A 26076-nucleotide genomic window follows, 5' to 3' on the forward strand; every position below is an offset into this window, starting at 1 on the left:
TCTCCCAGTCCTCCGCCAGCGACCCCAGCCCTGCCGCGCTGCACACGCTGTACGTGCCCATGCACATGAGCTGCAGTGCCATGACTGAGGAAATGCCCTTAGGAGGAATATTACAACATAGCAAACTTCTGTCTTTCCGGTCGTGAAATCCGCCCAAATCCTGTTGAAGAGTCTTGCCATCACACAGTCAAATGTAATCAGTAAGTAAGACACGGCCTCAGTTTGATTGTCTCTGCTTCAGTGAGAGGGATTACCTGGACATGCATAATCACAGCAGTAAACGACACGCTGCTCAATATACATGCTGCTCTATGACCAAAGACCTGTTCTGTTTTAACTATTGTACTCAATAATAGTGACTTCAGTCGGGTACCTTCACTTCACTGCTTCTTCAGACTTCTGCTCTGCTGCAATTTGACCATGTATGGATATTGCATAATTTTACTCAATGCTATTAGATGTTTCTTCATCATGCTAATACAAGACACGTTGTTATATATTAAACCCCCCTGACAACAGGCCGAGTTCCTCACCTTTAAATGTCTCTACGTGTTTATGAGTGAGTCATTTTCAACCTTTAATGTGAGACCTGGTCTAACTATGTTGGGGGTCATTCTGCTCCATATAAAATACATGTGATGCTTTAAGTGTATTTTGACTTTTACACTGTAACTAAAGGAATATTTTATATATAATATAAGACTTTTATCCCGGTGGTAAAAATAGTGGTGATTTAGCGACTGTTACAGAGGTAAAGGATCTGAATACTTAAAGGATTCGTCTATAGATGCTGAGAGTCTCATCTTTGGCCTCTTCAAGAATAGAATCCACGTGGGGAGCTGTGGTGTCATGAAACGTATCTTAACTTGTTAATAAGTAAAGTCTCTGTAGCCTTTGATCTTAGAAACTTTTGGAAAATCCCCAACACATAAATGATTGTAGTAACGAACAGGCCTTAAAAACAACTTTCTGTTTGAATCAGCTCAGCTCCTTATCATCTTGCAGCGTTAACCCGTCCGTAAGTGTTGCACTTTAGTTAAATGTTTGCCACTTCTGCAGAATGGAGAATTTGCATAGCGGCTGTGTACAATGACACTATTATGGCACAATAACCGCACGCAGGAGGCTTCACCGAACTAAACGGATGAATTCAAATGACACAAAAAAACTCCATCAGACATATTTATTATTTCCTTGGTCGATTTTTTTGATATGGGAATATTTGGCAATTACGAAACAGACCGTAACAAAACCCGAGCACATTTTCATGAATAACAGGGAAGAGACTTGTGTGCTTACGTTCACAGCCGAAACCGATCCCCCATTAGTGTGTCCACGTGTGCTGCCACCTCGGTAAAAGGGACTTTATCTGACTTCAAACACAACCCACTTAATCAGATAATACCAACAAACTACAGTGAAAAACAAACAGAAAACAGAAGTCGCATATGTACAAATTCACACAAATAACTGGCGGGCGAGCTGTTGATTCCGTTTCCCTGGTGCCTCCTTCACACCAGCGCGGGCATCATGCCGGCGTTGAGGTGGTGTGTGTACTGTAAGGAGGCGGAGGAAGGGTGCAGCGGGGAGGGCGGTCGCATGAGGTGCGGCGCGTGGCCGTAGGTGAGGAGCGTCCCGGGGCCGAGGGAGAAGGGCCCGCAGTTGTCCTCCATGGAGGGCTGCTGGCTCATGTCCGAGTACTGCTCGAACATGGCGGCCTTCTTGCTCTTCTTGTTCTTGTTGGACACTTTTCTGTTGCGCGTCTGAATGCTGTCCTTCTTCATGGCGAGCGGCCGGTTGACCTGCGGGGAGGGGACGGCAAACACAATCAGAGCGTCCCGTTGTGCGAGCGGATGCGGGTTCGTGTCTGAGCGATGTACCCGCGGTGTTGGCGAGCGGCCGACTCACGTTGTGCAGCTTGAAGTAGAGGCCGCAGGCGTTGCACACCGGCTCTCCGCTGGCGTTGCGGCGCCACAGTGTCGTTGTGCTGGTGTGACAGTTGGCACACACGGTGCCCGCCCGCTTGCTGACGATCTGTAGCAGGGGGAAGAAAAAAAAGAAAAAGAAATTTGACTCAAGCATTTTCGAATTCTTGTCCAGACAAGTGCATCCCAGTGAGTGAAATACCAGTCTCTTCTTGGGACGGATTAGCGGCCGGTTTTGGCCGTTCATCTTGTGGTAGAGTCCGCAGGCGTTACACAAGTAGTGGCCCGTGCCGTCCCGACGCCACAGGGGGGTGGCCGTGGCTCCACAGTTAACGCACTCTCTGGCCTCTGTTCAGAATCGAAAGGTTAATGCTGCGTTGTGTGTGTGGTGTGTGAAGGGTTAAATACACATCCTCCTATAAAACGAATGAGGAGAACATTGGAAAATCCATGTGCTCGGGAAGGTCACGTGATAAGAGTGACGCTACTAAATGGACCTCGCGGTGAGACTGTTTGTCAAACTGCCGCATCTAAGGTCAAGGGTGAAGTTTTAACCCTAAATGCATCTTCAGACCATGAATTGATCTGAAATCGGTGGAAAAAACAAAACAATCCTCTCACCTGGAGTGGAAATCCTCATCTTATTGCGGCTCTTTGGGGAGAACGAGGGGCTGATCCATGCTCCCGGGCCAGAGTACAGGGATGCAGAGTTGTACTCCTGCTGAGCCGTCATGTACGAGCTGTAGGGGCTCAGCAGGTGTGGGTGGCAGTGGGACGACGGCGTGTACACGCTCCCAGATGCGGGAGTCAGATTCAGAAAACTGCTGCTGGCCCCGGACCCCCCGAGCGGGCTGAGGCGCTCGGCCTTCAGGGCCTCCTGCAGCCCGGGGCTCTCCCTGCTCTCTCTGCCCGGAGACAAGTACCCGTCTCTGGAGGTGGTGAAGGAGGGGCTGACGCAGGGGTTGTAGAGGGAGGTCGGGGCGTGCGAGTGCAGCGGGGCCTTGGCCAGGGGGCCGCCGCTGCTCCAGGTGGAGGCCGGGTGGCTGTAGGGCGAGCTCAGCGAGTGGCCGCCCGGCCCGTCCAGCAGCTGGAGGTTGCTGAGGAGGCCGGGCGAGGGGAACACCTGTCGGACTTTGGGGAGCGAGACAAGAACAGATTAGCCTTTCGGTCACGTTTGGGGAGGATGTAACGGGCCACAGCGGGGCGGGAGCACTGACCCGAGCTGTGTCTGTAGGCGGGTGGCGCTCGGCTGTGGTTCAGGTTGGAGAAAAAGGAGGGCAGGCCGGCGTAGTCCGTGTCCGAGCTGGAGAAGAAGGCCTCCCCCTCCTCTCCTGGAGGCAGAAGGCCGGACTCAGAGGAGAAACCGGCCAGAGGATCTGAGCTGAGAAGAGCCGGAGACGCCCAGTGGGACTGTTCTGACGAATCCTCCATGTTGGTCACAGCTCAACCTGCAGCAGTGCCATAGCACGCATGTTAGAAATCTACAGCGTTTTCGGGCTTCTGCAAAGTTGCAACCTGACAGGACTGTTTTTCAGAGGCTTAAATCAGATGTGAGAGTTTTTGTCACAATAATTTTGTCGGATTTACTGTTTTGATTTTGGCTACATTATCACAACACCCTTCGCTTCAAATCAACCAATGTAACTTCTATCAGGGACGTGATCTCTCGACAGCAGGCGCCTTCAAACTTCCTTTTTTCAGGATCCTCATTTGACTGTGGCTGAAAGTAGAAACTAAATATATATATACGTCTATAAGTGTATTGATGCAGCCGGTGACCAAAGTGGCCTCTGTGACCTTTTTACAATAGGTGTGCCAGTTAGAAGAGGGGACGGGTCCACAGGGTGGACAAACAGGACCGATCTCAAACCACACAGAAATAGCGGTTTGGAATTATTAGCAGCAACCGGTCACACTGCTTAAAAGAAAACGAGACATTTTCACACCTGCCTCTCAACCTTTTAGGGACGTTCTTATCTGGTAATTGGGCTTTGGTGGGGGAGAACTCTGTTTCACTGAGTAAACAACCATTTGCTGCCCTAAAAATGTATTTAAAAGAAGACTAATAAAGCACAGAATATCAAATCAATATTATGTAATAATTAAATATTCTACATATATATTGTTAAACACTTTTGCTCCATATCTCAAGAGGAAAAGAGAAGGCTGATTGTGTCTGATAAAGTCTGATAGGCAGCAATTATTACAATGCTAAATTTATCCAGCTCCACTGATACAACACAACCCTAATCTCTTCTGATTCATATAAATCTGTCAGACTACAAGTGTGAACGGATTCAATAGATATCCGCACACTTAAATCTATGCAGAGAACACCGTATTTTCTTAAAAGAACTTCAACAGAACAAACTAGAAGTGAGAGAAACGTAACAACATGGCAGAGCGAGGTAGCATGTTTGTGGAGGCACCATCAAATTTATTTAATTTTATTTATTTATGCACCGAGAGATAAAAAAAAATAGGTGGCAATTTCGTATATTTATTTTATTATTGTTATTTATTTTTTATTATTTTAAACTAAACCACCACAGAACATGATTGGTTAACGTACCATCCTGATTAAAAGGTGGTTATTTTTACTCATTGAACATAAATAGAATGATATAATAAATGTTAAATTGAGTTTAACTTAAAGTAATCAAAAAGTATGTTCATCATCATGATGACTCATCCAAATGTATTTTAAGTTACCCGTGTCAACATATTAAAGGCAGAACCTATACTGAGAATTAAAAATAATAATAGAAATAATATGAAGAAAAGCTAGAATTTAAAGAAAACATCCCTCTCCGTTACCCCGCAGCAAAGCCCTCATCTCCAGCAACAAGTGGCTCAAACCTCGTGCATAACTGCGCTTCCATAAAGCAGATATTCTTTCCTCAACCCGATGGAACACATCCCCTGAAGAACAGGACCAAGAGGAGACACAGAGCCGAGGGGACACCTACCTGAGTGGATGAGACGGGCGAAGGACTGGAGGGTTTAATGTGTGAAGCTGAGTGGTCTGTCTCACTATTATACCGCTGCCTACAAGAACAACTTCTTCTACCAGCAGCAAAGTTTAGGGCTAAGAGACGGTCCGTGGGAGGAGTTGGGGGGGGACAACTTTTTTGGAAGACACACCTCTTTGGTCCGGAGGAGAAAAAAACTTATAAGCGCAGACATAACATGTTTGGAACTCACAAAGTAAATTCATTTCCAAACGTGAATTGTTTGATTAAATAGTTTGGATGCGAAGGTGTAAAAGGGGGGAGTCGTGGTTCAGCTGCTCTTCCTTTATGGCCGTGTGTGCTGGTAGTGGAGTGATAACGTGTTTGTATCTGTTATTGAGTGATTTCCATTATCAAACCTTCAGGACGTATCTGATGTGTCTGACTGAGTTTATATTTCTAGGATTTCATGTTTTGCACAGATACGCTCAAATCGAGGACGTCAACAGCAGCTCTCTCCCAGGAGCCGCAGGGAGCCCGCGGGGCCACTGCTTTTTTCGCCTGTTAATGAAATGTGCCGACGTGACCCCTGATAAGACCGCGACCCACATGGAAAAGCGTCGATCGACATTTGAACAAAGCCAATGTAGAATGCAAAGGCTTAATCTCTTTGTGGTCCGGCAAAGCTCAGAGTGGAACACGGTAATGCAAATCGGGAGAGGAGCTGCAATCGTGTGGTGGAGATACGGTCCGGACACGGCCGGGCTGCGCACAAACCCAACGCTGTGCCAGTCATTTGGTAGTCAAAGCAGCTCCCCAACTTTCCTCCCTCTTTGTTCATTTACAGTTTTCAGGGAAATCAGGAGAGAAAAACAGTTGGGAAGAATTGGGGCCTTTTTTTTTTAATGTGTTAAAATTGTGTCAATCCACTTCCAGAACCTGCTGCAGTCAAATTAAAATAGCATCCTCGTGATGTAACAAGGGGCAGATGAAGTGCAGATCAGTTAGGTCTGATGCAAATAAAGGTAACCGTGGCACTACACCGTAATAGAGGCGCACAGTTCAATGGAATTTTCTCTCTCTCCACAGTTGCTTGACATGAAAGTCTTGTGCTAAGCTAACAGTGAAAAGAAACACCCGATGACCTCGCAGGAGCCTGAGAGGTAATCGGGTGTGAAAGTAGTCAACTAATGACCCTTGATAACACCAGTGACGCCTGTGACAAATCCCTAAGTGCTCCAGCGTCATCACATCACTTTTTGAGGACATTTTTGTGCTCGTCACGCTTGCATCATTGGCGGTGTTTGCTGCTAATGCGTTTTCAAATATGAATATAAAATGCTTTCTTTTTCTGAGCCCTGTTCGTCGCCGCCATTTGTAATCCCCCTGAGGAGGGCCGAGACCACCGAAACCTCAAATCTAACACCATGAAAAAATATTTTGATCAACCCTGAGTGATGTATTTACTGCGTTAATGAAATTGAGGCACTTGGCTGTAGACAGATGAACCGAATGCTGTCTGTGTGTGTCAGTAAGAAGAACCCGGGTTTGAAGTACACAGGTAAGGGGAAAAAAAAAGCTTAATGCGGCCTGCAGGCGTCAACTGTGCCCTTTCTCTCTCCCCGTGCATGCTGGGAAGGCTCCAGCTGAACAGCACACAAAAAATACACGGATGCTTTCTGATGCTGAGTGCGTGTGTTATCTAATTAACCGTTGTTGTTTCGCTTGCATCTCTGCAGACACAGCAACATGAAAACAGAGCGCACCAGTCTGCCACATTACATATTACATGAGCAAAGGAGAGACTCGGGTTGTCTTGAGGCGGCGGGGACAGCTGGGCAGGGATGTGGCTGCTGCTGTGGGAGCGGGCTGCTCTGCTCTGATAAGAGGTTATCAAGAAAAACGGAGGAGGCCAAGAATTACGGTCCATGTCGTGTAGCAGCGGCACTCACGCACACACACACACACACACACACACACACAGGGGACATTGCAGCATGCTCGTGGTCGTGTCAAGCAACTCATAAACCTGCTCACCTCATGCAGACAAACACACGCGCGCGCACAAACAGGGCAGCTCCGCTGACAGTATCTCTGCAGAGGCAGTTGGAGTTGACACGGGAGCATCTCGTTGGACAGTTGGGAGGTGGCATGCGGGTGACGGACGGTGTTGTGTGTTACCAGTGGAGTTTGGGGACAGCTTTCAAATTCCCAAGAAAGCAGCCTCTGTGTAGGCGGTGGTCTTATCTCTGCCGCGCAGGGCTGCAGCGACATGCCCAGGAGAGCTCTTTCTCTCTCACACACACACACACACACACACACACACACACACATTTACATACCCCCCCCCCCCCCCCCCCCTTGCCCCCACACCCACACACTGTCCTCTTTTTCATTCTTCAGTTCCACACCCCCCTCATCAGTTACTCAGTTTCAGCTTAAATTACTCTCTATCGCGTGATGCTCCGTTTATCAGGCGGCGTGTTGTGAGCGTGTATCTCCCGCGGTGACTCATACGGTTGAATTGGTTGAACAGTCGCCCCTCTAGTGCCACTCTAGTGAGATTTCATAGCTTTTCATATTGCTGATTTTGTGTAATCTCTGTGTTCTGCCGGTCTACAGGGCACCCATGTGCAAAACGATTACCTCAGTAAATGTTGAACCAGAGTGTTTGTTCCACAGTTCTATGTATGTATTTGTGTCCATTTAGAATAGTCAGTAGCAATATAATTACACTGTATGTCATAATTCTTACCTATGAGCATCCAAAATGATTCCTTTTTGTTTACCATTAAGTAGCTTGTTAAGTTGTTAAATTCTTCTAATTCAACGTGTTCATCGGCATCATACACGGCTCGTTGTTTCACCTGTATCATGTTTACGTACACATGATTTTTAATGATGTGTTTCTCAAGGAAATCCTTGTGAGATCCGAAATCTATTTTATCTACGAGGCCTCCCCAAGGCAGCGGCCTTACAAAATCAGAAAGCATATTAAATTACTTCATTTAACTCACAATTATTTATGAAAAATAGAAATACTCTGGTTTCCTGTTTTCTCCATTGGACAGCTGTGTAACCTCATACATGTTTCATACCATTTTAAAACTGACTGGTATGATATTTACACATGTTTAATCCCCCCAATCATTGAAAATACAGTTATGTGGCTTTGAGTTTGGACAAGAGGAGTTTGTCTTGCTGTCAGATTTTTGTGGTGTATATATTCGTTTTAGAGAATACAATGTTAAAATGTATTTATTGTAAAGTTATTGTAATATTTGTGTGCTGTAAAACAGAACGTTTTTAAGTGCAGATTCCTTCAAACATTCATTATTATATTCTGAGAAGACGAAAATAATCGCAATTAAGATTTGTGGGTGCTTAAAAAACAAATGAAAAATACTTCATCACTTCAATCACTTAAAGTATTGTCCTGTAGATAAAATAAGGCCTTCGGTGGCGCCAACAAAAAGGAGATCGTGTGAGGAAGGTGATCCACCTGAAGCCAATGTCGCCCCCTAGTGGCACGTGAACAAATGATCTAAAATAATATTAGGAAAAACAATAATAAAGTAACTAAAGATAAAGACAATCACAGGAAACATCCACCTTTGTTTTTAGAGCTTTGTGTGGTTTCCAGGCTATCTTAACTTTCATTCTGTACTTGTGGGTCATGACAGGTCAGAGGTCAGCGATGTGGCAACCGGACAAAGCAGCGGTTTTATGGTGCCTTAGAGGGCTGTAGATAAATTCGAACGGAAATATCTTGAACAATGAAATAAATTGACACTTTCACCTTCCTGGACACTTTCATCTCAGGAATGGAGGGTGAGCCACTAAAACGCCATTCTGGCCACATGACATTTTCATTTAAACGTACAGCAAATGTGAGAACGAGACCTGGGCTATGGGAAAGCACATTTTACAGAAAATGACGTGTAAAGGACATTTGATTGAATGCATCTATGTGACCCCGTTGTAGGCGTCACTATTTACCAACAGGAATTAAAAACACGCTGTGTATTTTTGTATTATATAAGATCTGGTAGTTTGACGGACTGGATCAAAAATAACTGACATTTCCTGACATCTTTCCCACCTGGAAACAAGTTGCCACTGAGACGCGCCTCCAAGTAGAGAAGGCAAACTTCCGAGGAGGTCGTGAAGGCGGCGGCTGAAACTCCGGTGGAATCAAACCCGAACAGACGTGAACATGAACGACAGAAAAAGCCCGATTACATTAAAAATAATCCTCATAGGAAGCGCCGGGTAACGTCAACTAGCTTCTTCTCTAAACCCCGGCACCGACTTCCTCTCCAAAAACGGTCCACGTGGATGGAGACACGCTGAACCTTCAGGTGAGCTCCTGCGTCCGCCTGCCATCAGCACCCGTGTGTGTGTGTGTGTGTGTGTGTGTGTGTGTGTGTGTGTGTGGAGGAGATGTGGTTGTGACAGGTGTCTTCATAATAGTAATTAATTAAGTTAACAGTAACAGAATCAGCAGACGGGTTCATTTGATTCGTTTAGAAAATAGTTGGATGATGGATCATTAATGGACACATGTTCTTATCTCAATAAGACAGCTGTGTTTTCTTCTTCTACGCTGCTGGAGATGCCTGCGCTGATCCAGCTCACATAAAGGCCTCCGGCTCCTTATTCGTGCCGTGTTAACTGGCCTCGGGTCACTAGCACTGTCTGACGCTCGCACTGTGACCTCTGCAGGTGCCGGTCAGCACGGCCCGGCAGCGGTGCGAGCAAATCGGGAGGACCTGGACGTGGAGGAGCCGTTCCTGAGTTCCCGCTTGCGGCAGGTGATTCCCGGGGTCGCTTTTGAATCTTGGCTGCGAGGGTGAGGAAGAAAGACGCAAAGCAGCTCGTCTTATGTTTATGTTTTAACATGTTTATTTTTTTGATGATAAAAGATACATTACTCCCTACAGTACAAAAAACACACATTGGAAAATACAGGACATTTCCAGATAACCTGCAAAGAGCCGAGAGAAACTCGCAACACCTGCGAGTGCTGAGAGCAGCGCTCGTCCCAGTGTGGGAGGGAAAGTTCAGAGAGACCTCGGCACCGCTGATGACGACCTGTCTAACGAGGGCGCAAAAATAGTGACCCGCCAAGGTGCTGTGGAAGGAAAGGACACAATTGTATACCACATGGAGAGAGGAACCAACTCATTAAATGTTTTTGGGGTTTTTTTCTTTTTTTTTTTGAGAACCTTCAGTTTATGGTCTAACTTAAGGCATCACTACTAAAATACACTGCTTTTGCATGCATGTCTAGTTTTGTTCAACAGACACACTGACACACACAAATTATGAATGCATATGAGAGAGAAAGTTATTTTCTAGTATGAAATAGGGGGAGAAACCAAGGCGCCGGTCGGAGAAAAGGCGGCGAGCGAAGACCTCGGCTGTGATCATCCTGGCCGTTACCGTAACAACTGAATCCGCTCTTACAAAGTAGATATACACTCATGTCCGGTCAGAAACTTCCTCCCTGTACGACTTCTTATACCGTAATGAAACTAGCAGTGATTCAGACTCCTACAGTGAATCAGCTCGACAGAAGCAAATTAAAACCATCAGGGAGACTATATATATATATATGTTTCTTTTATAAGTAGAGACACAAAAAGGCAATCAAGAGATGACCAACATGTAAAAACAGTTTGTTACAGGTAATTATATAAAAGGCCAAGATATTGTCGTTTTGTTTGTTTTATTCTTGCGCTATGAAGGAACTAATTTACAAGTGAGTACACTCCGACTACGTAAGCGTTCTTCCCAAGACATCCCCGTTCAAAAGACATACGGCCCAACGCGTCACAGTAAGCTGCACACCATCTGCCGTCTGAAGTACAGAGCCGTGGAAGGAAAACAAAAGTTAAAATTTATTAAATGGATTCACATACATCAATAGGAAAGGGAAAATATGTCGACTAATATAATTTGCCATTCTAAAAATGAAAGAAGACGCCACATTCATGAGCATAAAAAGGGCAGGACAACTGATCGGGATGTTTTGGGAGGGCTAGGTAAGAAAAGATCAGGTGTTTTCCTCATATGCCGGCAAATTCCATGTTTGGCAAACAAAGCAACACAAGCGTCGAGTAGTAAACAAAGTAAAAACTCTCCCTGGGTCCACTTCAAAGTTCCCTTCAGTCCTATAACCTCTGTGGGTTCTACTTGGAACAAATACAAAAGTTCTTCTCGCTTTTGTTACCTTCTGTGAACAAGAACATACAACCAACTTAATGAAGATTTTTTTTTTTAAAGAGTGGCAACCGCAACACAGCCACCGATCGTCCCACAAACACAAACTACGGTGGATGAACAACTGTTAAAAAAAGTGATGTTTTTAAAAACGCACACGACATACACATACACACGCAGGAGGGGGAAAAAAAGCTTAAAAAATACAAAAATAAACTACACAAATGATCTTCTGCGTCACTGCTTGCTAATTTTTTGGGAAGATTTTGAAGATGTGTGTGTGTGTGTGTGTGTGTGCTGCAAGTCTCAGTTCTAGCAAAGTCTGTCATTCAATTTCTACAAATCTCTTCGTCGTTCTCTTTTTTTTGTCCACTTTGAAGTGTCGGCCATCAGTCCTCATCTTGGGGTCAAAAGCGCACAGTGATGACATTTACAGGAGACGGGAGTCCAGCACGATGAATACAGACTTGGTTCTCAATGAAGCAAATTTGTTTTGACCAAAAAAAAAAAAAAAAAAAAAAGGGAAAAGAATGATGTCCTCTGTCGCTGAGGACAAGTGCTTTATTTGTATCCATACCGATTTTTCCTCTTATCTAGACTCATGCCTCCACAGCCGTTTTCAACACTGTACATCATTTCGTGTAGTCTCTCTCTACATCCCCCCAGGATTTACCAAACAAAAAGACAAAAACAAAGGTAACAGCGAGCTCAGGCCGGCTCCCTGTTTGTGAAAGATGGAAATTCTTCTCTACACTGCTTAACTACTGAAATAAGCCAAAAGTAAACGTTAAACGATTGGAGGGGATGTGACTGAAAAAGATAATGTGCTTCTAAGTTTGTGTTGCTCTAAAAATAGTACAACCAACAGAACGAGGAGGAAGGAGGTTTTTTTTTTTATCTACAGAAACATCTCTCAGATTGACTTTCATCTCTGCATCATACGCTTGTTCTGCCTCCATTGCCGTCTTGATCTGAGACTTGAGGGTGGAGGATGAGACTAGGATGAGGATGAGGGGTGAAGGTCAGTCTTCTTGATAAAAAGGACAACGAGTGAAAAAAAAAGCACAAAAGAGTGGGAGGGGTCTCTGGGCAACCTCACTGGTCCGTCCTTGCTTTCTTTGGACCAGTAGACTTGCTGCAAGGACACACATAAAACCACAATCAGTATTTCATCTTTCATCAGTGCAACGTTGATGTCGAGCCCGTGGGAACCGTGGACACTGTACTTACGTATCAGGAGAGGTGCCTGGTCTTTTGGCGGCCGGTTTTGCAGAGGCGGCGTCTTTGCCAGATTCTACAAAAACGCAGAAAAAACGTTGGAAATACATTTATTTATCCAACAATGAAGATAGTTACTTTATTCATTGTGGAAGGGGAGTTTTTTTCTAACTAAACAGGGAAAAGATTTAGCCAATACAATAGTGTAACACTGGAATAGTTGTGCGATTGATTTGGCCAGAGGGGATTTATTGTAAAGTCTCACTGCAGTGAGCAGGAATGACCTCCTGTATGTCCCTGTGAGTGACTTCGTCACTCCCCCCCCCCCACCGCTTGTGACCCAGGTTGGGTGCTCACCTTGCAGCCATCGGACTTGGGTGGCGGGACCGTAGCCTTTCTCATTGCGGGCCGCAATGCGGAAGATGATGGCTGGCTTGGTGGTGTAGTCGATGTGGGCGTTGGAGAGGCTGGACGACTGCACCAAGCAAGACGGGTTGGGTCCACAGTACACGCGCATGAAGGCCAGCTGGGCCGGGGTGGAGGCCTTGGCCTCGGCCGTCTGGTTGCTCTGGATGGCCAGGTACACGGAGTACTCGATGATCTTCCCCGACGTCACAGAGGGCGGCTCCCAGGTCAGGTGGGCACCGTCCGGGCTCTGCGGAGGGACAGTGGACGATTACTACCAGGTGGCTGAGAGCGGCCGACAAGGACAGCTGGTGGCACAACCAGGTAAGGAAAGACGGGAACGGGGCTTTGACTGCAGGGTTTGTTTACCTTGCTGATTTTTATGGCGCAAGGTGCCCCTGGGAAGCCTGGTAGGCAGGTCTTGAAGGCAGATATCTCAGAGAAAGCCCCGCGGCCACAAGCGTTGATTCCGGCAACGCGGAACTTGTAAGCCGTGCCGGGCTGCAGCTCCATCTTCTTCATCTGGCCGTAGTCGGGCATGACGCCAGAGTCATCCTGAAAACTCAAAAGATTAGAGATGCACCGAGCGAGTCAACAGGAAGACATCGAAGCAGGAAAACAAATACTTACATCTCCTTGAGAACTGTCTCCTGGCATATAGAAGTGGGTGACCACCATATTTGTCACTTTCACAATTCCAACATCAAACCACTGGTTCTCTTTCTTTACAACGGGCTTCACTGGGGTTGGCTGAGGAGCTTGCTTCTGCAAGAAAATAAAAGCAAAAAGTAGAAGAAGTTACATTTCTATTCCGTTTGACCAAACCACCCTGAAGATGTCCGATAACTCACCTCCCCCTCGATCCCGTTGGCGACCTCCGCTAGAGCGGCCGCTGCTTGTAGCTTGGCCGGACTCGCCACCGACACAGAGGGCGCAAACGTGCTTGATGGAGCGAGTGCTGTAAAGTTACAAAGGAACAGTCAAGATGGGTTGAAAATCAAATCCAAAGCAACGGTCAGAAGAAGAAATAGGTCTTACTCTCAGCGGTGGGACGAGGGAGCAGTGATGCTACGGCGCTGGTGACCGCCGCGGCCATCTCATTGTGCCCGTTGCTCTCGACCGAGGGGTCGTTGAGGCTGTCGGCGGGGGCGAGGCCCTCAGTGGGCAAACTTGCGTCCACGCTGGCCTGCTGGGCTGCAGCCTGAGCTTCCTGCATCTGCAGCTGCTGCTGCTGATGGACCAGCGCTGCGAGCTCCTGTTGGGTTAACATGATGGGGATGCTGGTGGGCTGCTGGTTCTCTCCAGTGGAATCACCCTCATCTAAAAACAGGGGAGATATTGCTGAACTTGGACATTGACAGAGGGAATCCCTCCATTTTGTAAAGGCAGACAAACAACGACAACACATGTCAAAATCAAAGCTAAACCAAGTGTGCACGGAGCTCTGAACATGGCTAAACTCACTCATTACTGCTTGCTGGGCGGCCTGGAGGACAGCCTGGATAGCGAGGGCCTGGGCTTCTTCAGTGGCTGCTGCCTGTGCAGCGGCCTCCGCTGCTGCAGTCACAGCTAGCTCCTCGTCCGACAGCCCCGTCACCATGAGAGTGGCGCCCTGACCCTCAGACATCAGCTCTGAGGGCAGATTTAAGGTGGCAGCGGTGGCTGCTTCTCCCTGAGAGGACACATTGAAAGGGTCATATACTGTATACACTGTCCACATCTTTGAATTTTTAGCCGACGCCCCCTTTCTTTGACATAAAAGTCATTTTTTTAATACCTCTGCTTGTGTCTCCATAGCGCTGGCTCCCTCCTCTACAGCTGCAGCATCTGCTGATGCCGTCTCATCAGTTTGCATGGGTTCCTCTGTGGAGCTGGCAGCAGTACTCACTCCCTCTGCGATTGATGAGATCGACTGGATAGAAACAAAGAAAAAAAAAAGATACAGATTGGTCGCAATGGGAAATTAGGTTTCAGGAAGAAAGGTGAAAGTGTCAAAGAACCATGACTCAGCAGAGGTTAGATCCCTTGTTCATTTCTTACAGGCACAGAGGGTCCGGGGGCTGGTGTTGATTGAGTGACAGTAGTGATGGCCCTGCCCTGAGTTGTGGTAACCATGCCAGCTGCCGGTGCTGCTGCTGCAGCAGTGGTGGGGGGGATGGGGGCGGGGGCGGCGGCGGCAGCAGTGGCAGCGGCATCAACTTCTGGGCTGCTGGTACTTTCTGCTCCCTCCTCTGTCTGCTGGGCTGATGATGGACACAAAAACACAATTTAAATTGGACTTCCAACCAATACATTTATCCCGCTATCAATTACAGTAAATGTGGTTATACCGGTGCCTTCGCCAGTCTCCATGTTGCAGGTGGCAGTGGTAGCTGTGTTGGTGGTACCCGTTTCGTGCGTTTCACAGGGCGGGTTGGAGCACACCCTCTGGGCCTGGCCCGTGGATGTACTGGTCTGGTCGCTTCCCATGTTGGAGGCGGATGTGGACTGGGAGTTGGTGGTCCCAGTCTCGTGCGTTTCACAGGGCGGGTTGGAGCACACCCTCTGGACCTGGCCCGTGGATGTACTGGTCTGGTCGCTTCCCATGTTGGAGGCGGATGTAGACTGGGAGTTGGTGGTCCCAGTCTCGTGCGTTTCGCAGGGCGGGTTGGAGCACACCCTCTGGACCTGGCCCGTGGATGTACTGGTCTGGTCGCTTCCCATGTTGGAGGCGGATGTAGACTCGGAGTTGGTGGTCCCAGTCTCGTGCGTTTCGCAGGGCGGGTTGGAGCACACCCTCTGGACCTGGCCTGTGGATGTGCTGGTCTGGTTGCCTTCCGTGTTGGAGGTGGACTGGTTGTTGGTGGCCCCAGTCTCGTGTGCTTCGTACGGCGGGTTGGAGCACGCCCTCTGGGCCTTGCCTGTGGATGTACTGGTCTGGTCGCTCCCCATGTTAGAGGTGGCTGTGGACTGCGAGTTGGTGGTCCCAGTCTTGTGTGTTTCGTAGGGCAGGGTGGAGCACACCCTCACCACCTGGCCGGTCGATGCACTGGTCTGGTTGCCTTCCAGGTTGGAGGTGGACTGGTTGTTGGTGGTCCCAGTCTCATGTGTTTCGTCAGGTGGGTTGGAGCACACCCCCTGGACCTGGCCCGTGGACGTACTGGTCTGGTTGCCTTCCATGTCGGTGGTGGACTGGTTGTTGGAGGTCCCAGTCTCGTGTGTTTCGTAGGGCGGGTTGGAGCACGCCCTCCGCGCGGTTGTCGTCGTCTCGCTTGTGTTCATGTTAGATGCCGACTGGGTGGCTGTGTTGGTGGTGCCGGTCACGTGGGTCTCACATGGTGGGTTGGAGCACTGCTGCTGGACTTCTCCCATGTTAGCCGACGCTGTGGTGGCTGTGTTGGTTGTTCCGGTTTCATGGGTTTCGCACGGTGGGTTAGAGCACATGCGTGGCGCGGACATGTTTGATGACGCAGTTGTGGCGGTGTTGGTGGTGCCGGTTTCGTGGGTCTCGCACGGTGGGTTGGAACACACCTGTCCTGCTCCCATAGCAGCAGAGGCGGTGGTGGCGGTGTTGGTGGTTCCGGTCTCGTGAGTCTCGCAGGGCGGGTTAGAACAGACCTGTCCGGCTCCCATGGCGGCCGATGAGGTGGTCGCGGTGTTTGTAGTTCCTGTCTCGTGGGTCTCACATGGGGGGTTGGAGCAGACCAGGGTGACAGTTCCAGAGCCGTCGCCAGCTGCTCCAGCCTCAGAAGAGCTGGGCTGCTCGGAGGTTGGTGAAGCAAGGATGGACACTGGTAGATCCTGTACCGGTTGAGCTTCTACTCCACTGGGAGTTGTGATCAAAGTCACCTGGGTGGGCTGGTTCTAGACAAAAGACAGTTCAGTTTAAGTCACACAGCTCAAAAGAAAGTCATTTTCTGCCTTTGTTAGTCTGGTGGTAGCTCTGCCACTGTTCTGTGATAACAGAAACAGGCCTTTGTTTAATGAAGTTTTTGGCGCATGGTGCTGCCACAATGATTGCAATGCTAAAGACAACGATCTGCAGCGTCTTACTTGCACCGCCATGGTAGACGAGGGCAACGTGGAGACAGAAGTCAGGTTGGTCTGAGCAGCTGAAACGGTTATGGCAGCTGGGTTGATGACCTGGCTGGACAGGGTAGCGATGTTTCCCAGTGTGGTGATGGGGGTGGCCAGAGAGGCGTTTGAACTGTCCACCGTGGCTCCTGCTAGACTTGAGGAGACCGTCCCAGTGACTGTCCCAAGAGTGGTGACACCTGGAAGGAAGACAACACAAAACGGCTCAGTGGATATGTAATAACATAAACAGAAAAAAATCACAACAGTGTTATTCTTACCAGTGGTTCCCTTGACAACCAAAGTGGTGACAGTAGGCTTGACGGCAGATACGGTCACTGGCGTAACAAGTCGAACACCACCGACTGTGCTCATAGGCACGGTGCGCAAAATAGTGCCAGGTTGCCCCGGCGCACCTTTCAAAACCACCTAGAGAAATGGTTCAAGATTAGTCTCCTTGTGGGCCACATAAACAATGACTGCTCGAAAGACTTCTGCCAGCAAACAGTTGGATTACCTGTGTCAGTCCCTGTTGGCCGGCTGCAGTGCCGAGTTTGGGCACTGCAGTGATGATTTTGCCAGGGGTACCGGTGGTCATCACCTTTGTGGTGAGGATTGTGATCGGTGATTTCATGCCTCCACTGCTGGTCACACCTACGAGGACAAAGGCATGTGTGCCTCAAGGTTATTTCAATTTCATTACAATAACTTAAGATCATCCAAATACCAGACGGTGGATAATAAAACCATTTAGTTTTTAGTCACATTGATACCAGACTACATTATCACTACTTCTGTTGCTCAGCTGAAAACCCCACCAGATGACAACGAAAAGCAAATATCTGTGGTCAAAGTGTTCATCTGGCGCAGGTTTAGCTTCAAACGTCACTATTTTTTGTAGCACTGTCCTCGGTCATAAATGTGCGGCCCGTTGTGATATGGAGTTAAGAACGTAAACTTGCGTGAGTTTAGACCTGTAGCTCCTGACTGGGACATGAGAGCTGACATGGGGATGGTCTTGATGATGGTGGTGCCCTGCTTAGTGGTGCTAGGAGAGACGCCGCTGATGTTGAGGATATGAGGCTTGTTTCCTGTGCCTCCTGCCTGGGAAGTGGTGATGATGGTGGTGGGCTTGCCATCAGCGGAGGTCACCAGCTTTAGGATGGTGCCGGCTGGGAGGGGACCCTTTGTCTGGAAGGAGAGGCACACATTATATAAACCATTTGGAGGAATACACCTGGTGCCCTTCTAAGGAGTTTTAAGCGGCCGCCTGTTTTTTTCCCCAGCACTCATGCATATAGCTGACCTGTATGAGCTGTGTTAGAGGGTTAGTGGACGCCTGGCCTGTGATAGCTGATGTCTGCACTGGCTTGGTTTGTACCACGGACATCATCTTGCCAAGGCTGGAGATCTGCCAAAATAGGAGAGACATTCATGTTCATTAGTCACCAGGTATCACTGGATAGCACAATGGAGGTCAGTGGAAAACTGGCCCACTGGAGGATCTACAAATCTTTCCAGCCCTAACTAGCCCGCAGTAAATCACTAACATTATGCTCCCTGTTTGAGAGGAATTCTCCGTAGTCTGAACTTTACTCTCCTCCCCCCACTAGTTAAAGCTCAGTGCATGTTGTCAACATCTTGGGACTAAACAGGGAAAAACTAAAAGCATTTGATTAAAAAAAATGCAAATGACAAAACCTATTTACAGCCTGCATGTGGAAGTGCTAAAGGGGGCTCAACAGAGTGGTGGTCCAGTGACCTACTCTCTTACCAGTGTGCCGCCACTCCCCATGGTGAGGGGACTCTTGACCAGGGTGATTGTCTTGGTGACCCCACCCACCACTGTGGTTACCACCTGGGCCTGCTGAGCCACTGTGACTGCACCAGACTTGTGCACAGTGATGATGGGTCTGGTGTTGGTGGGAGAGGACGCAGTCCCTGTTCCCACCTGGGCTGCAGCTGTTTTCAGCATTCGAGTAGCTGGGTTACTGACCTACAAGCAAAGTCATTTTCAGAACCGACAGGCAGAATGCACACAATATTCGAAAAGATAATGTTCAGTGAGATCTCTACCATGAGTGGAGAAGCCATTTTCATTGTGGTTGTGCCAGGCGAAACAGCTACTGTTTTGAGAATGGTGGCCCCTGCAGGAACATTTAGGACAGTTCCTGCAGAAGAGGGTGGGATCTTCTGTGTTGCGGCAGCTGCTGCAGCCAAAGCTGCCATGCCGCTCATCTGAGGGCTACTACCAATTGGCTGAAAAGGCAAAGAGGAAAATGCATTATTGGACCCATGCACTGGTTAGCATTTTTATTTACTGCAGAAGAAAAACTTTAATGTGATCAAATTCTGTGCAAGATTGCGCCTCATACCGATCCCTGGGTGGGCTGCGCCGGCATCACCATACGGACACCTGGTGGAAGGGATGTCACAGTGACGGGGGATTTCCCGGGCTGGCTGGGGCGGACCGTGACAACAGACGTGCCTGTGGCAGACTGTTGAGCTGCAACCTTCAAGACAGCTGTCACATAAGAGAAGAGACAATCAAACTTTGTTTTTCGCAGTTGATTCGGTTTACTTGTTTCAGTGCAAACAACAGAGTTGGAAGCGTTAGAAAAGAGGAATCATTAGTCACTGTGTTATAATACCTGTCTGGGGTAAGCTTTGAGTAGAGGTTGCTGCTGCAGCCGGTGCAGGGCTCTTTGGAGAGTTCAAAGGCTGCACGGGACTGGCACTCATGACTGGCGAGGCTGCAGCTGGAGTTGCGGGGATGTCATATTTCTGCAGCTGCAGTAAGTAGGTGTCAGCAGTTGAGACTGCGCCCCAGCTCACTTCAAGGGAGTTTGTGTTGGCACGAACTAACTGCACCCTAGCAGGGGCATGTGGCCGCTCTGGGGAGGTGGAGGACAAGACACTCAACAACAACAACAACGACGACACCATTTGACAACCAGACATCCCAGAAGTCCCTTCAAAAAGGGCAAAAACCACATTCAGACACGCTTACCTGTTTCCAGGTACCAGAGGTCTTTACAACAGACTTGGTTGTTCCAGGCTTTACGATAACCGTCGCGGCCGCTCCATACATAGAGTCTAGAATTGATGGCCACGGCACAGTGGCCAGCACGGGCCCGAGGGATGTTGTCTTCGAGGGTATCCATCAACACGGTCTCCCAACACATGGAGTCTACAAACAAACACGTGGTAAAAAGATTAACTCAAGCGAGGGCCGTTTTGCTAAAACCTCTTCTAATTGAGACTAATGGCGCGTTTCCACGAGCGGTACGGTACGGGTCGGGTCTGTTAACCATGATTTGGCGAGCGTTTCCACCGCCAACAGCACCCTTACTTGATGCGTGGTGTATTCCAGAAAGTAGTGATAACGTCACTTGATAGACGTGGTATATGACGGAAAGTAGATTGAATTCATTCGATCGCGCGAAAACTGAAAGCTAACCGCAAACAACAATGGAGGACATACAGCCTGTATGTAAGATCCTGTTCTTGCTTCTCGATATGTGGCTGTTTGTCACAAGGAGACGACAATCTTTGTTTGAGCAAAGGCTACATGCTGCAAGGAAAAACACACCGGAAAAATATGTGTGTTGTCTTTCCTTTTGCGGCACGCGCAAATGACGACACTCTTTCAACCAATCAACGCTCTGCAGTGAGTCTAGCTCTACCCTTTAGTACCAAACAACTGTGCCAGGTACCCCAACGGAAGGGTACCTAAAAAGTGGTATGGTTCGGATTTTTGGTACTATTCTCAACTTTTGGCAGTGGAGACACAAATAGAAGGGTACCGACCCGACCCTTACCGCTCGGTGGAAACGCGCAACAAGTGTGATGAATACAGAGTTAGACAAACCTAGATTTAGGCAGGCAAGAGTGTTGGTGCACTTCCACTCCTTCTCGTGTGTGGCCACTTTGACATCATCCATTACCAATGGAACCCATCCTCCAAAAACATACATCCTGCACATTGAGAAAGAAATCAGTGAGATGCTGCTACCAACACACCCGGATCTTCTTAGAGTTCTGACATGATTAAATGCAACATTCAATGTTTTGCTCACTTGTTTGTGATGGTGGTGGCAGAGTGAAGACTTCTGGGGAGCGGTGCTGTCCCGTTCACTGATGGTTTGTTCCATGTCAGGGTATCTGTTGACAATGACCAGCAGTAGGAATTTACAAAAAAGCCCCTTTTGATTCGACATGCAACCAAAATCATTTAAGTGCCTCAGATAAGGCCTACTCTCACACGTCATTGTAATCCTCTCTGACGGTGTAGTACTCTGAGGGTGATGATGCTCAACCCGTGTTGTTCTTGAAAAGGTATAAATAGCCACACTTTCTCTGAGGGGTATCGTGCTTCTAGTCAAGCTTCTAGAAACCTACCAATATCAAGTGTCCACAGATCCCCAAGGCGACAACCACTCATCCCTCCATAGATTATCAGGCGAGATTTCCTGCTCGTCTTTTCTGTGTATACAACAGCAGTGTGGCTCTCCCGAGGAGGAGGCAGAACGCCATATGTGATTGGCATGTCCCATCCTACCACACTGGAGCCTGCGCGGAGCTCAAGTGTGTACAGGTCATTCAGGTATCTAAAAATTCAAAAACAGACAGAAGTCAGAATCATGTTGATGGTGACCCGACACATCTTGTGCAGCAAAGGACCATGCTGGTAATCCATCCGTACCTGGGAATGTTGTTTTTGGGGTCTTCGCTGTCATTGGCTAGTCCACCAAACAGGTAGCATTTGTTGCCAACTAGCGAGAAACTGTGGCCAAGACGAGGACAAGGAGGGGGACCGTTCTTTGGGTTTTTTGCTTTCAACTTTTTCCATTCCCATCTGCTGGCCTGCAACAACAAAAACATGGTCATAATAACATTATCTTTACTAATTATAGTTACTTCAGAACACTGGTTGATTACCCTGATAAGAACATATTTAATGTCCTCATCAGAAATAGAACCTATTTACCACTTAAACACCCTTCATTGTGCAGACTGACGCTTTTGCAACAACTACAGTGAAGACGTTCAAGAAGTTTGACACTGTGTACTTGTCAGAAGAATAATTTGGACTTATTATCACATTGAGACATTTTCTGGTACTTGTTGAACCCTCTAAACTCTGAATAACGTAAGAAAAAAAAAATACAATGCACATCCAAATGAATATATTTCTCACCAGTTGAACAGATATTTAAGTTAGATGCTGGATTGAAACTGGACAGGATGAATTGACTTGCCCCCCCCAACAACTACGCAACACACACATACCAGTCTTCATTTGATGAATCAAGATTCCTGTTTTGATGTTCAATGGCTTACTATCACTGTGTATAGCTGGACTGCATGGAGTACATTTACATGCACAGCAGTGAAACTTACAAGTTACAATTATGAGTTTGATGTATTTGTCTTTGCCTGTTCCTCTACTGATATTAAAAGCTACACCATGACATTGAAAATATACCATCCACACTGATTTCAAACTCTTTTTCTGATGACTGACGAGCCATGAAGATGTACTGTGATAAGTCCAACTTAAACTCCTAAAATATGAACACGACTGCTAGAACGTTTGTTTGTCATGCAACAATATTCATATCCACTTTATGCTAGTATGAGGTTCAACACCAAATGTTTCAAACAAAACTATAATATCACAGTGTTGGTTGATTCAGATATGGAATTATAGACACGTTACCTGCAGTTCGTAGAGGTCGTTGCTGTACTTTCCATACTCCACCATTCCACCAAAAACCAGCAATCTAGTGCCATCACAGACAAAACCATATGCAGCACAACCAGGGGGAATATCGCCACGAACCGCTGGGATAAACCACTGGTTTGTAGCTAGAAAAATAAACAAATGATGAAATGAGTTAGATGCTGAGGCTTACTTGTATGATGATATTAAAATGATGGGGGAAGTTAATGTTATGACGTAAACATGGCTGAGAGCCTCTGAAACAAGCTAGGAACAACCCTCGTGTGCGCATTATACATGAACCCCAACCAGCATTTAAGGATTGGGATATATAAAATCAAATTTGATGAATTTATCAGTCCTTATTGGTTTATGTGCAGGAAACCGGGGCAGAGGATGTTCTTAAACCAACCAGCATCATCCATTTTATTTTAGCCCGCCTTTTTTAACGGGTATTGACAGGCTTTATCCAGCAGAGGGGGCCAAATCGAATCAGACACGGAGTTGCTTGGCCTGCTAAGGCCTGTAAGCTACACAGTTTTACACATGTAGAATCACTCTTTAGATATTAAATATATCTGTTTAGGGCAAAGACTCAATGGGGGGAAAAAAGTTGTATGTTATTTCGCAGCTACTCATTTGATCACAAGTTCACTGCAAGGATTAATAGGTGAAGCAAAGTTTAGCTTACCGGTGTTGTATACATGTAGTTCATCCACAATCCCCTCGTTTCCACCGCCAAAGACAACCATAAGCTCCTTTATAGCAACAGCTCTGTGCCCATGCCTGGGCCGGGGAACGGGACCGGACCATCCGAGGACCCGTTTCCACCGCGGCTGCAGAACCGACGCCGTGGTCCCAGACACCGCGGAGCCAGGGGCAGACATGATTCTGTCAAAAAGGAAACAATCACGCAACGTTATACTTAACTGCCAATGTAATCGCAGTAATCACTCGTCAACGACGCCGGAAAACTCATCAGCAGACACCGACCGAGCCGCGTAACGTTAGCCAACTTCTAAAAACATTGAGCGGCCATAGCAACTCGATAGCTAGCGGCGATAGCGGTTAACGTTAGCTATCGGTTAATGAACTCAATTCGATCGAAGAAACCAGCAACTGAAGAGTAAAAACTTCCGAGCTGGTCTATAAAGCCTAATATATGTTAGACGTTGCAGTTGTACGAATACATACATCCAATCTTTCATACAACTGTGGCTTAGTTGTTTGTAACCATTGAATTCAATCCATGGAAGCAGCCATCTTGTAACCAAACAAACCCCCGCTAACGCTACTGCCGGTCTGAAAAATGGCGGAAGCGAACGAACAAGAAAAATAGATGAAAGCTAGCTAGCTACAACAGCAAGGAAACCCCCTGAATACAAAAACAAATGCAATGGAATTGTAGTAGGCCGACACGGCAGAACCGTACGCGGTTGCGGCACAAACTTAATCCCGTGTATAAACTGTGAACAAGAGTCGGCTATTTTCATGCCTCTCTGGGAGTCGCCATATTGTAGCTAACAAGCCTAGCATTCTCCACAATGGCTTCCACGCAATTATTAACATTACGGAAATGTCAAAAGAGTATTAAGACAGGCGAGGCGGGTTAGTAGGAAACCAACCTCAATGGTCACCGAATATCCTTTGGAAATATTCCAAACGGTTAAGCCCAGTTGAACTAAGTGTTAATCCACTGGATTCTAACGTTAGCTATACTCCGTTAGCACTAGCGGCTAGTCGTTCCCCCTAATTTGCACAAGCTAACAGCGTTAGCCTCAAGGCTGGCATCTGTCAAAGCGTCGCGAGATATTACAATTAAATGCAAAGTAACTACGTTGTATTCTGAAATGCATATTTTACCTGATATAAATTTAGCTGCAACCGCACTCTTAAACCAAAGCTAGGCGGAGGGAAACTGCACATACAGAGTGTTATTATGTTTCATGCCGTCTCTGGAAGCAGCCATCTTTTCAACAATCGGCCTACTTCGGCTCCCACAAGAAAAATGGCCGGGCGGTATGCCACAACAAAACATAACAAACCGAAAAAGGCGCAAATATTTCTGAATTTCACTTACTTATTTCGACGCAGAAAATTCAAAAACACGGGTTTATGGTCTTATCTTCGGGCAATTATCCAAATTCATTCGATTTTTGAAGAAGTATTTCCTCTCATGCCTGCCTGGAAGCTGCCATCTTCTTGACAACCAGAGGCGGAGGAAAATGGAAGCGAGCTGGCGTCACCCAAAGTAAACATGGCGGCAGAGACCCGCTCGCTCACCGTTTCCGACAGAAACGCTCATCGCTTTTGCCACTCGCCGTTTCGAATACGAGAGGGATGATCTACTTCGTGAGGTGTTTCGATCACAATTTAAATCGATGTAAAGCAAATGCACGAGGAGTTTCAGAAAATTACAACAAGTTGTGTTTTGGCACTAAGCTTATTGTCCCTTAGTAAAGATGGCGACATCCGTGCGGAACCCACTTGTTTTTAACGCGACGCTGATTTTATTTCCCCCCGAACCCACTTAGATATGCCTATAAATGCACAATGATAATGTAAAATCACGTATTTGCTGCTTGGCGCTCACACGAAGGCTGGTATATAGTTTCCGCGCCCACGCCCATCTTCATAGCGCCCCCCTGTGGAACAAGTCCTGCATTACCCTCTGCATCAATTAACAACTCGCCTCTCTTCATACTGAACTCTTGTATTGCGCCACATATCCTCCTGAAAATTCTAAAACAATGCGGAGATTTCTGACATTTGTCAGTAAACTGAAATGTCTATTTTACAAGATATCCCCCGATTATTTGAATCTAGGGTTGATGTAATACATTAACTACATTATTATTTATTGCTTAAATGTTTAAAGACATGTTATGCATATTAAATAAGGAATGAGTATAGGGTACATCCTGTATCATTCACATGTGCAATGTTCCTTTCTTGCAACAAAGATAGCAGAATTTTATACGCACCGATAAAAACAGGGCCAGGAGGTTTTGGTTCTCATCAGTTAAATGTTAAATTAATGATTGAGTGTCGACCATTGTACTGGAATAAAAACATTTCTGAAAAAAGTAAGGAACTATGGTTAGAACTTAAAAACCTTACTTAAAGTAAGATTTCTTACTCATTAAGTCTGATGCAAATTCTGCTGATACTCTGATCTGTGGACTCTATGGGCCAGTAAGAAAGATTATTGGGTAATGTTCTAACAGGTGCAGCAACGCTCATGGGAGAGACAGGGAGGTGTACGTAGATCAAGCACAGGGTGTAGACACCCACGCGGCCTGAAGTATGATAACAACCTTCAGCGGTGTGCCTGGCGTTTGAGTTGGTTTGCTTTAGTTTTAGTGTGTGGACCAGTGCAACACCAAGCAAAGAAGTACCTTTTTGTTAATGTAAAGTGAGTCGTGTATGATATTTTCTAAAGCTTTGAGGTCAGCACTAATGCAGCGGCTGAGATCAGAGCTTCTTGAATGACCTGCCTTGCTAATGAGTGACAACAACATGAGGTAATCTGTTAAATCTTATACATACTTGTTAAAACTTGATACTAATATAA

The 26076-nt window shown here is 47.0% G+C and overlaps 2 protein-coding genes and 1 long non-coding RNA gene across 9 annotated transcripts; 1 reads left to right on the top strand and 2 right to left on the bottom strand.

Annotated features, from left to right (window-relative positions):
- Positions 1–1169: 1169 nt before the first annotated feature.
- On the bottom strand, positions 1170–5236 carry gata1a (GATA binding protein 1a). Of its 2 annotated transcripts, XM_040204647.2 has the most exons (6): positions 4895–5236; positions 3143–3373; positions 2547–3056; positions 2128–2273; positions 1909–2034; positions 1170–1802 (listed from the first exon to the last, which is right to left on the bottom strand). In XM_040204647.2, the coding sequence occupies exons 2-6, from the start codon at positions 3354–3356 to the stop codon at positions 1512–1514; spliced, it is 1287 nt and encodes a 428-aa protein (XP_040060581.1). In that variant the 5' UTR covers positions 3357–3373; positions 4895–5236; the 3' UTR covers positions 1170–1511. The 2 variants fall into 2 exon arrangements, with proteins under 2 accessions (XP_040060581.1, XP_077947762.1); XM_078091636.1 differs by having other exon boundaries at positions 1909–2273; positions 4895–5196.
- Positions 5237–9040: 3804 nt separating this feature from the next.
- Positions 9041–11177, top strand: LOC120834764 (uncharacterized). Its single transcript, XR_005714497.2, has 2 exons — positions 9041–9237; positions 9602–11177. It is a non-coding gene; the product is annotated as an uncharacterized LOC120834764 (long non-coding RNA).
- hcfc1a (host cell factor C1a) lies at positions 10591–25148 on the bottom strand. 6 transcript variants are annotated; one of them, XM_078091639.1, is made up of 28 exons: positions 24583–25148; positions 23194–23393; positions 22500–22648; positions 21483–21643; positions 21179–21387; positions 20857–20941; positions 20649–20755; positions 19788–19967; positions 19429–19671; positions 19153–19301; positions 18854–19036; positions 18552–18773; positions 18084–18188; positions 17752–17968; positions 17295–17431; positions 17059–17206; positions 16757–16977; positions 15055–16567; positions 14765–14967; positions 14502–14636; positions 14189–14396; positions 13763–14044; positions 13576–13682; positions 13355–13489; positions 13094–13279; positions 12677–12974; positions 12332–12395; positions 10591–12236 (listed from the first exon to the last, which is right to left on the bottom strand). In XM_078091639.1, the coding sequence occupies exons 2-28, from the start codon at positions 23387–23389 to the stop codon at positions 12197–12199; spliced, it is 5883 nt and encodes a 1960-aa protein (XP_077947765.1). In that variant the 5' UTR covers positions 23390–23393; positions 24583–25148; the 3' UTR covers positions 10591–12196. The 6 variants fall into 6 exon arrangements, with proteins under 6 accessions (XP_077947765.1, XP_077947763.1, XP_077947764.1 ...); XM_078091637.1 differs by having other exon boundaries at positions 17740–17968; XM_078091638.1 differs by lacking the exon at positions 24583–25148 and adding an exon at positions 24366–24527 and having other exon boundaries at positions 17740–17968.
- Between the last annotated feature and the right edge of the window lie 928 nt (positions 25149–26076).

This window comes from Gasterosteus aculeatus, chromosome 17, assembly GCF_964276395.1.
Source record: "Gasterosteus aculeatus chromosome 17, fGasAcu3.hap1.1, whole genome shotgun sequence".
NCBI lineage: Eukaryota > Metazoa > Chordata > Actinopteri > Perciformes > Gasterosteidae > Gasterosteus > Gasterosteus aculeatus.

Excerpts from the sequence above, each read along its gene's own strand:
- hcfc1a (XM_040203011.2), bottom strand. Across the intron at positions 18,189-18,551 it reads TGGGGAGTGGCGGCACACTG|ATCTCCAGCCTTGGCAAGAT; the intron begins GTAAGAGAGTAG and ends CTATTTTGGCAG. Across the intron at positions 17,207-17,294 it reads GCCAACAGGGACTGACACAG|GTGGTTTTGAAAGGTGCGCC; the intron begins GTAATCCAACTG and ends CCATTTCTCTAG.
- gata1a (XM_078091636.1), bottom strand. The coding sequence starts at position 3,356 with ATGGAGGATTCGTCAGAACAGTCCCACTGGGCGTCTCCGGCTCTTCTC. Across the intron at positions 3,057-3,142 it reads CGCCTACAGACACAGCTCGG|TCCGACAGGTGTTCCCCTCG; the intron begins GTCAGTGCTCCC and ends CGCTCCCCAAAG. Across the intron at positions 2,274-2,546 it reads GATGAGGATTTCCACTCCAG|AGGCCAGAGAGTGCGTTAAC; the intron begins GTGAGAGGATTG and ends GATTCTGAACAG.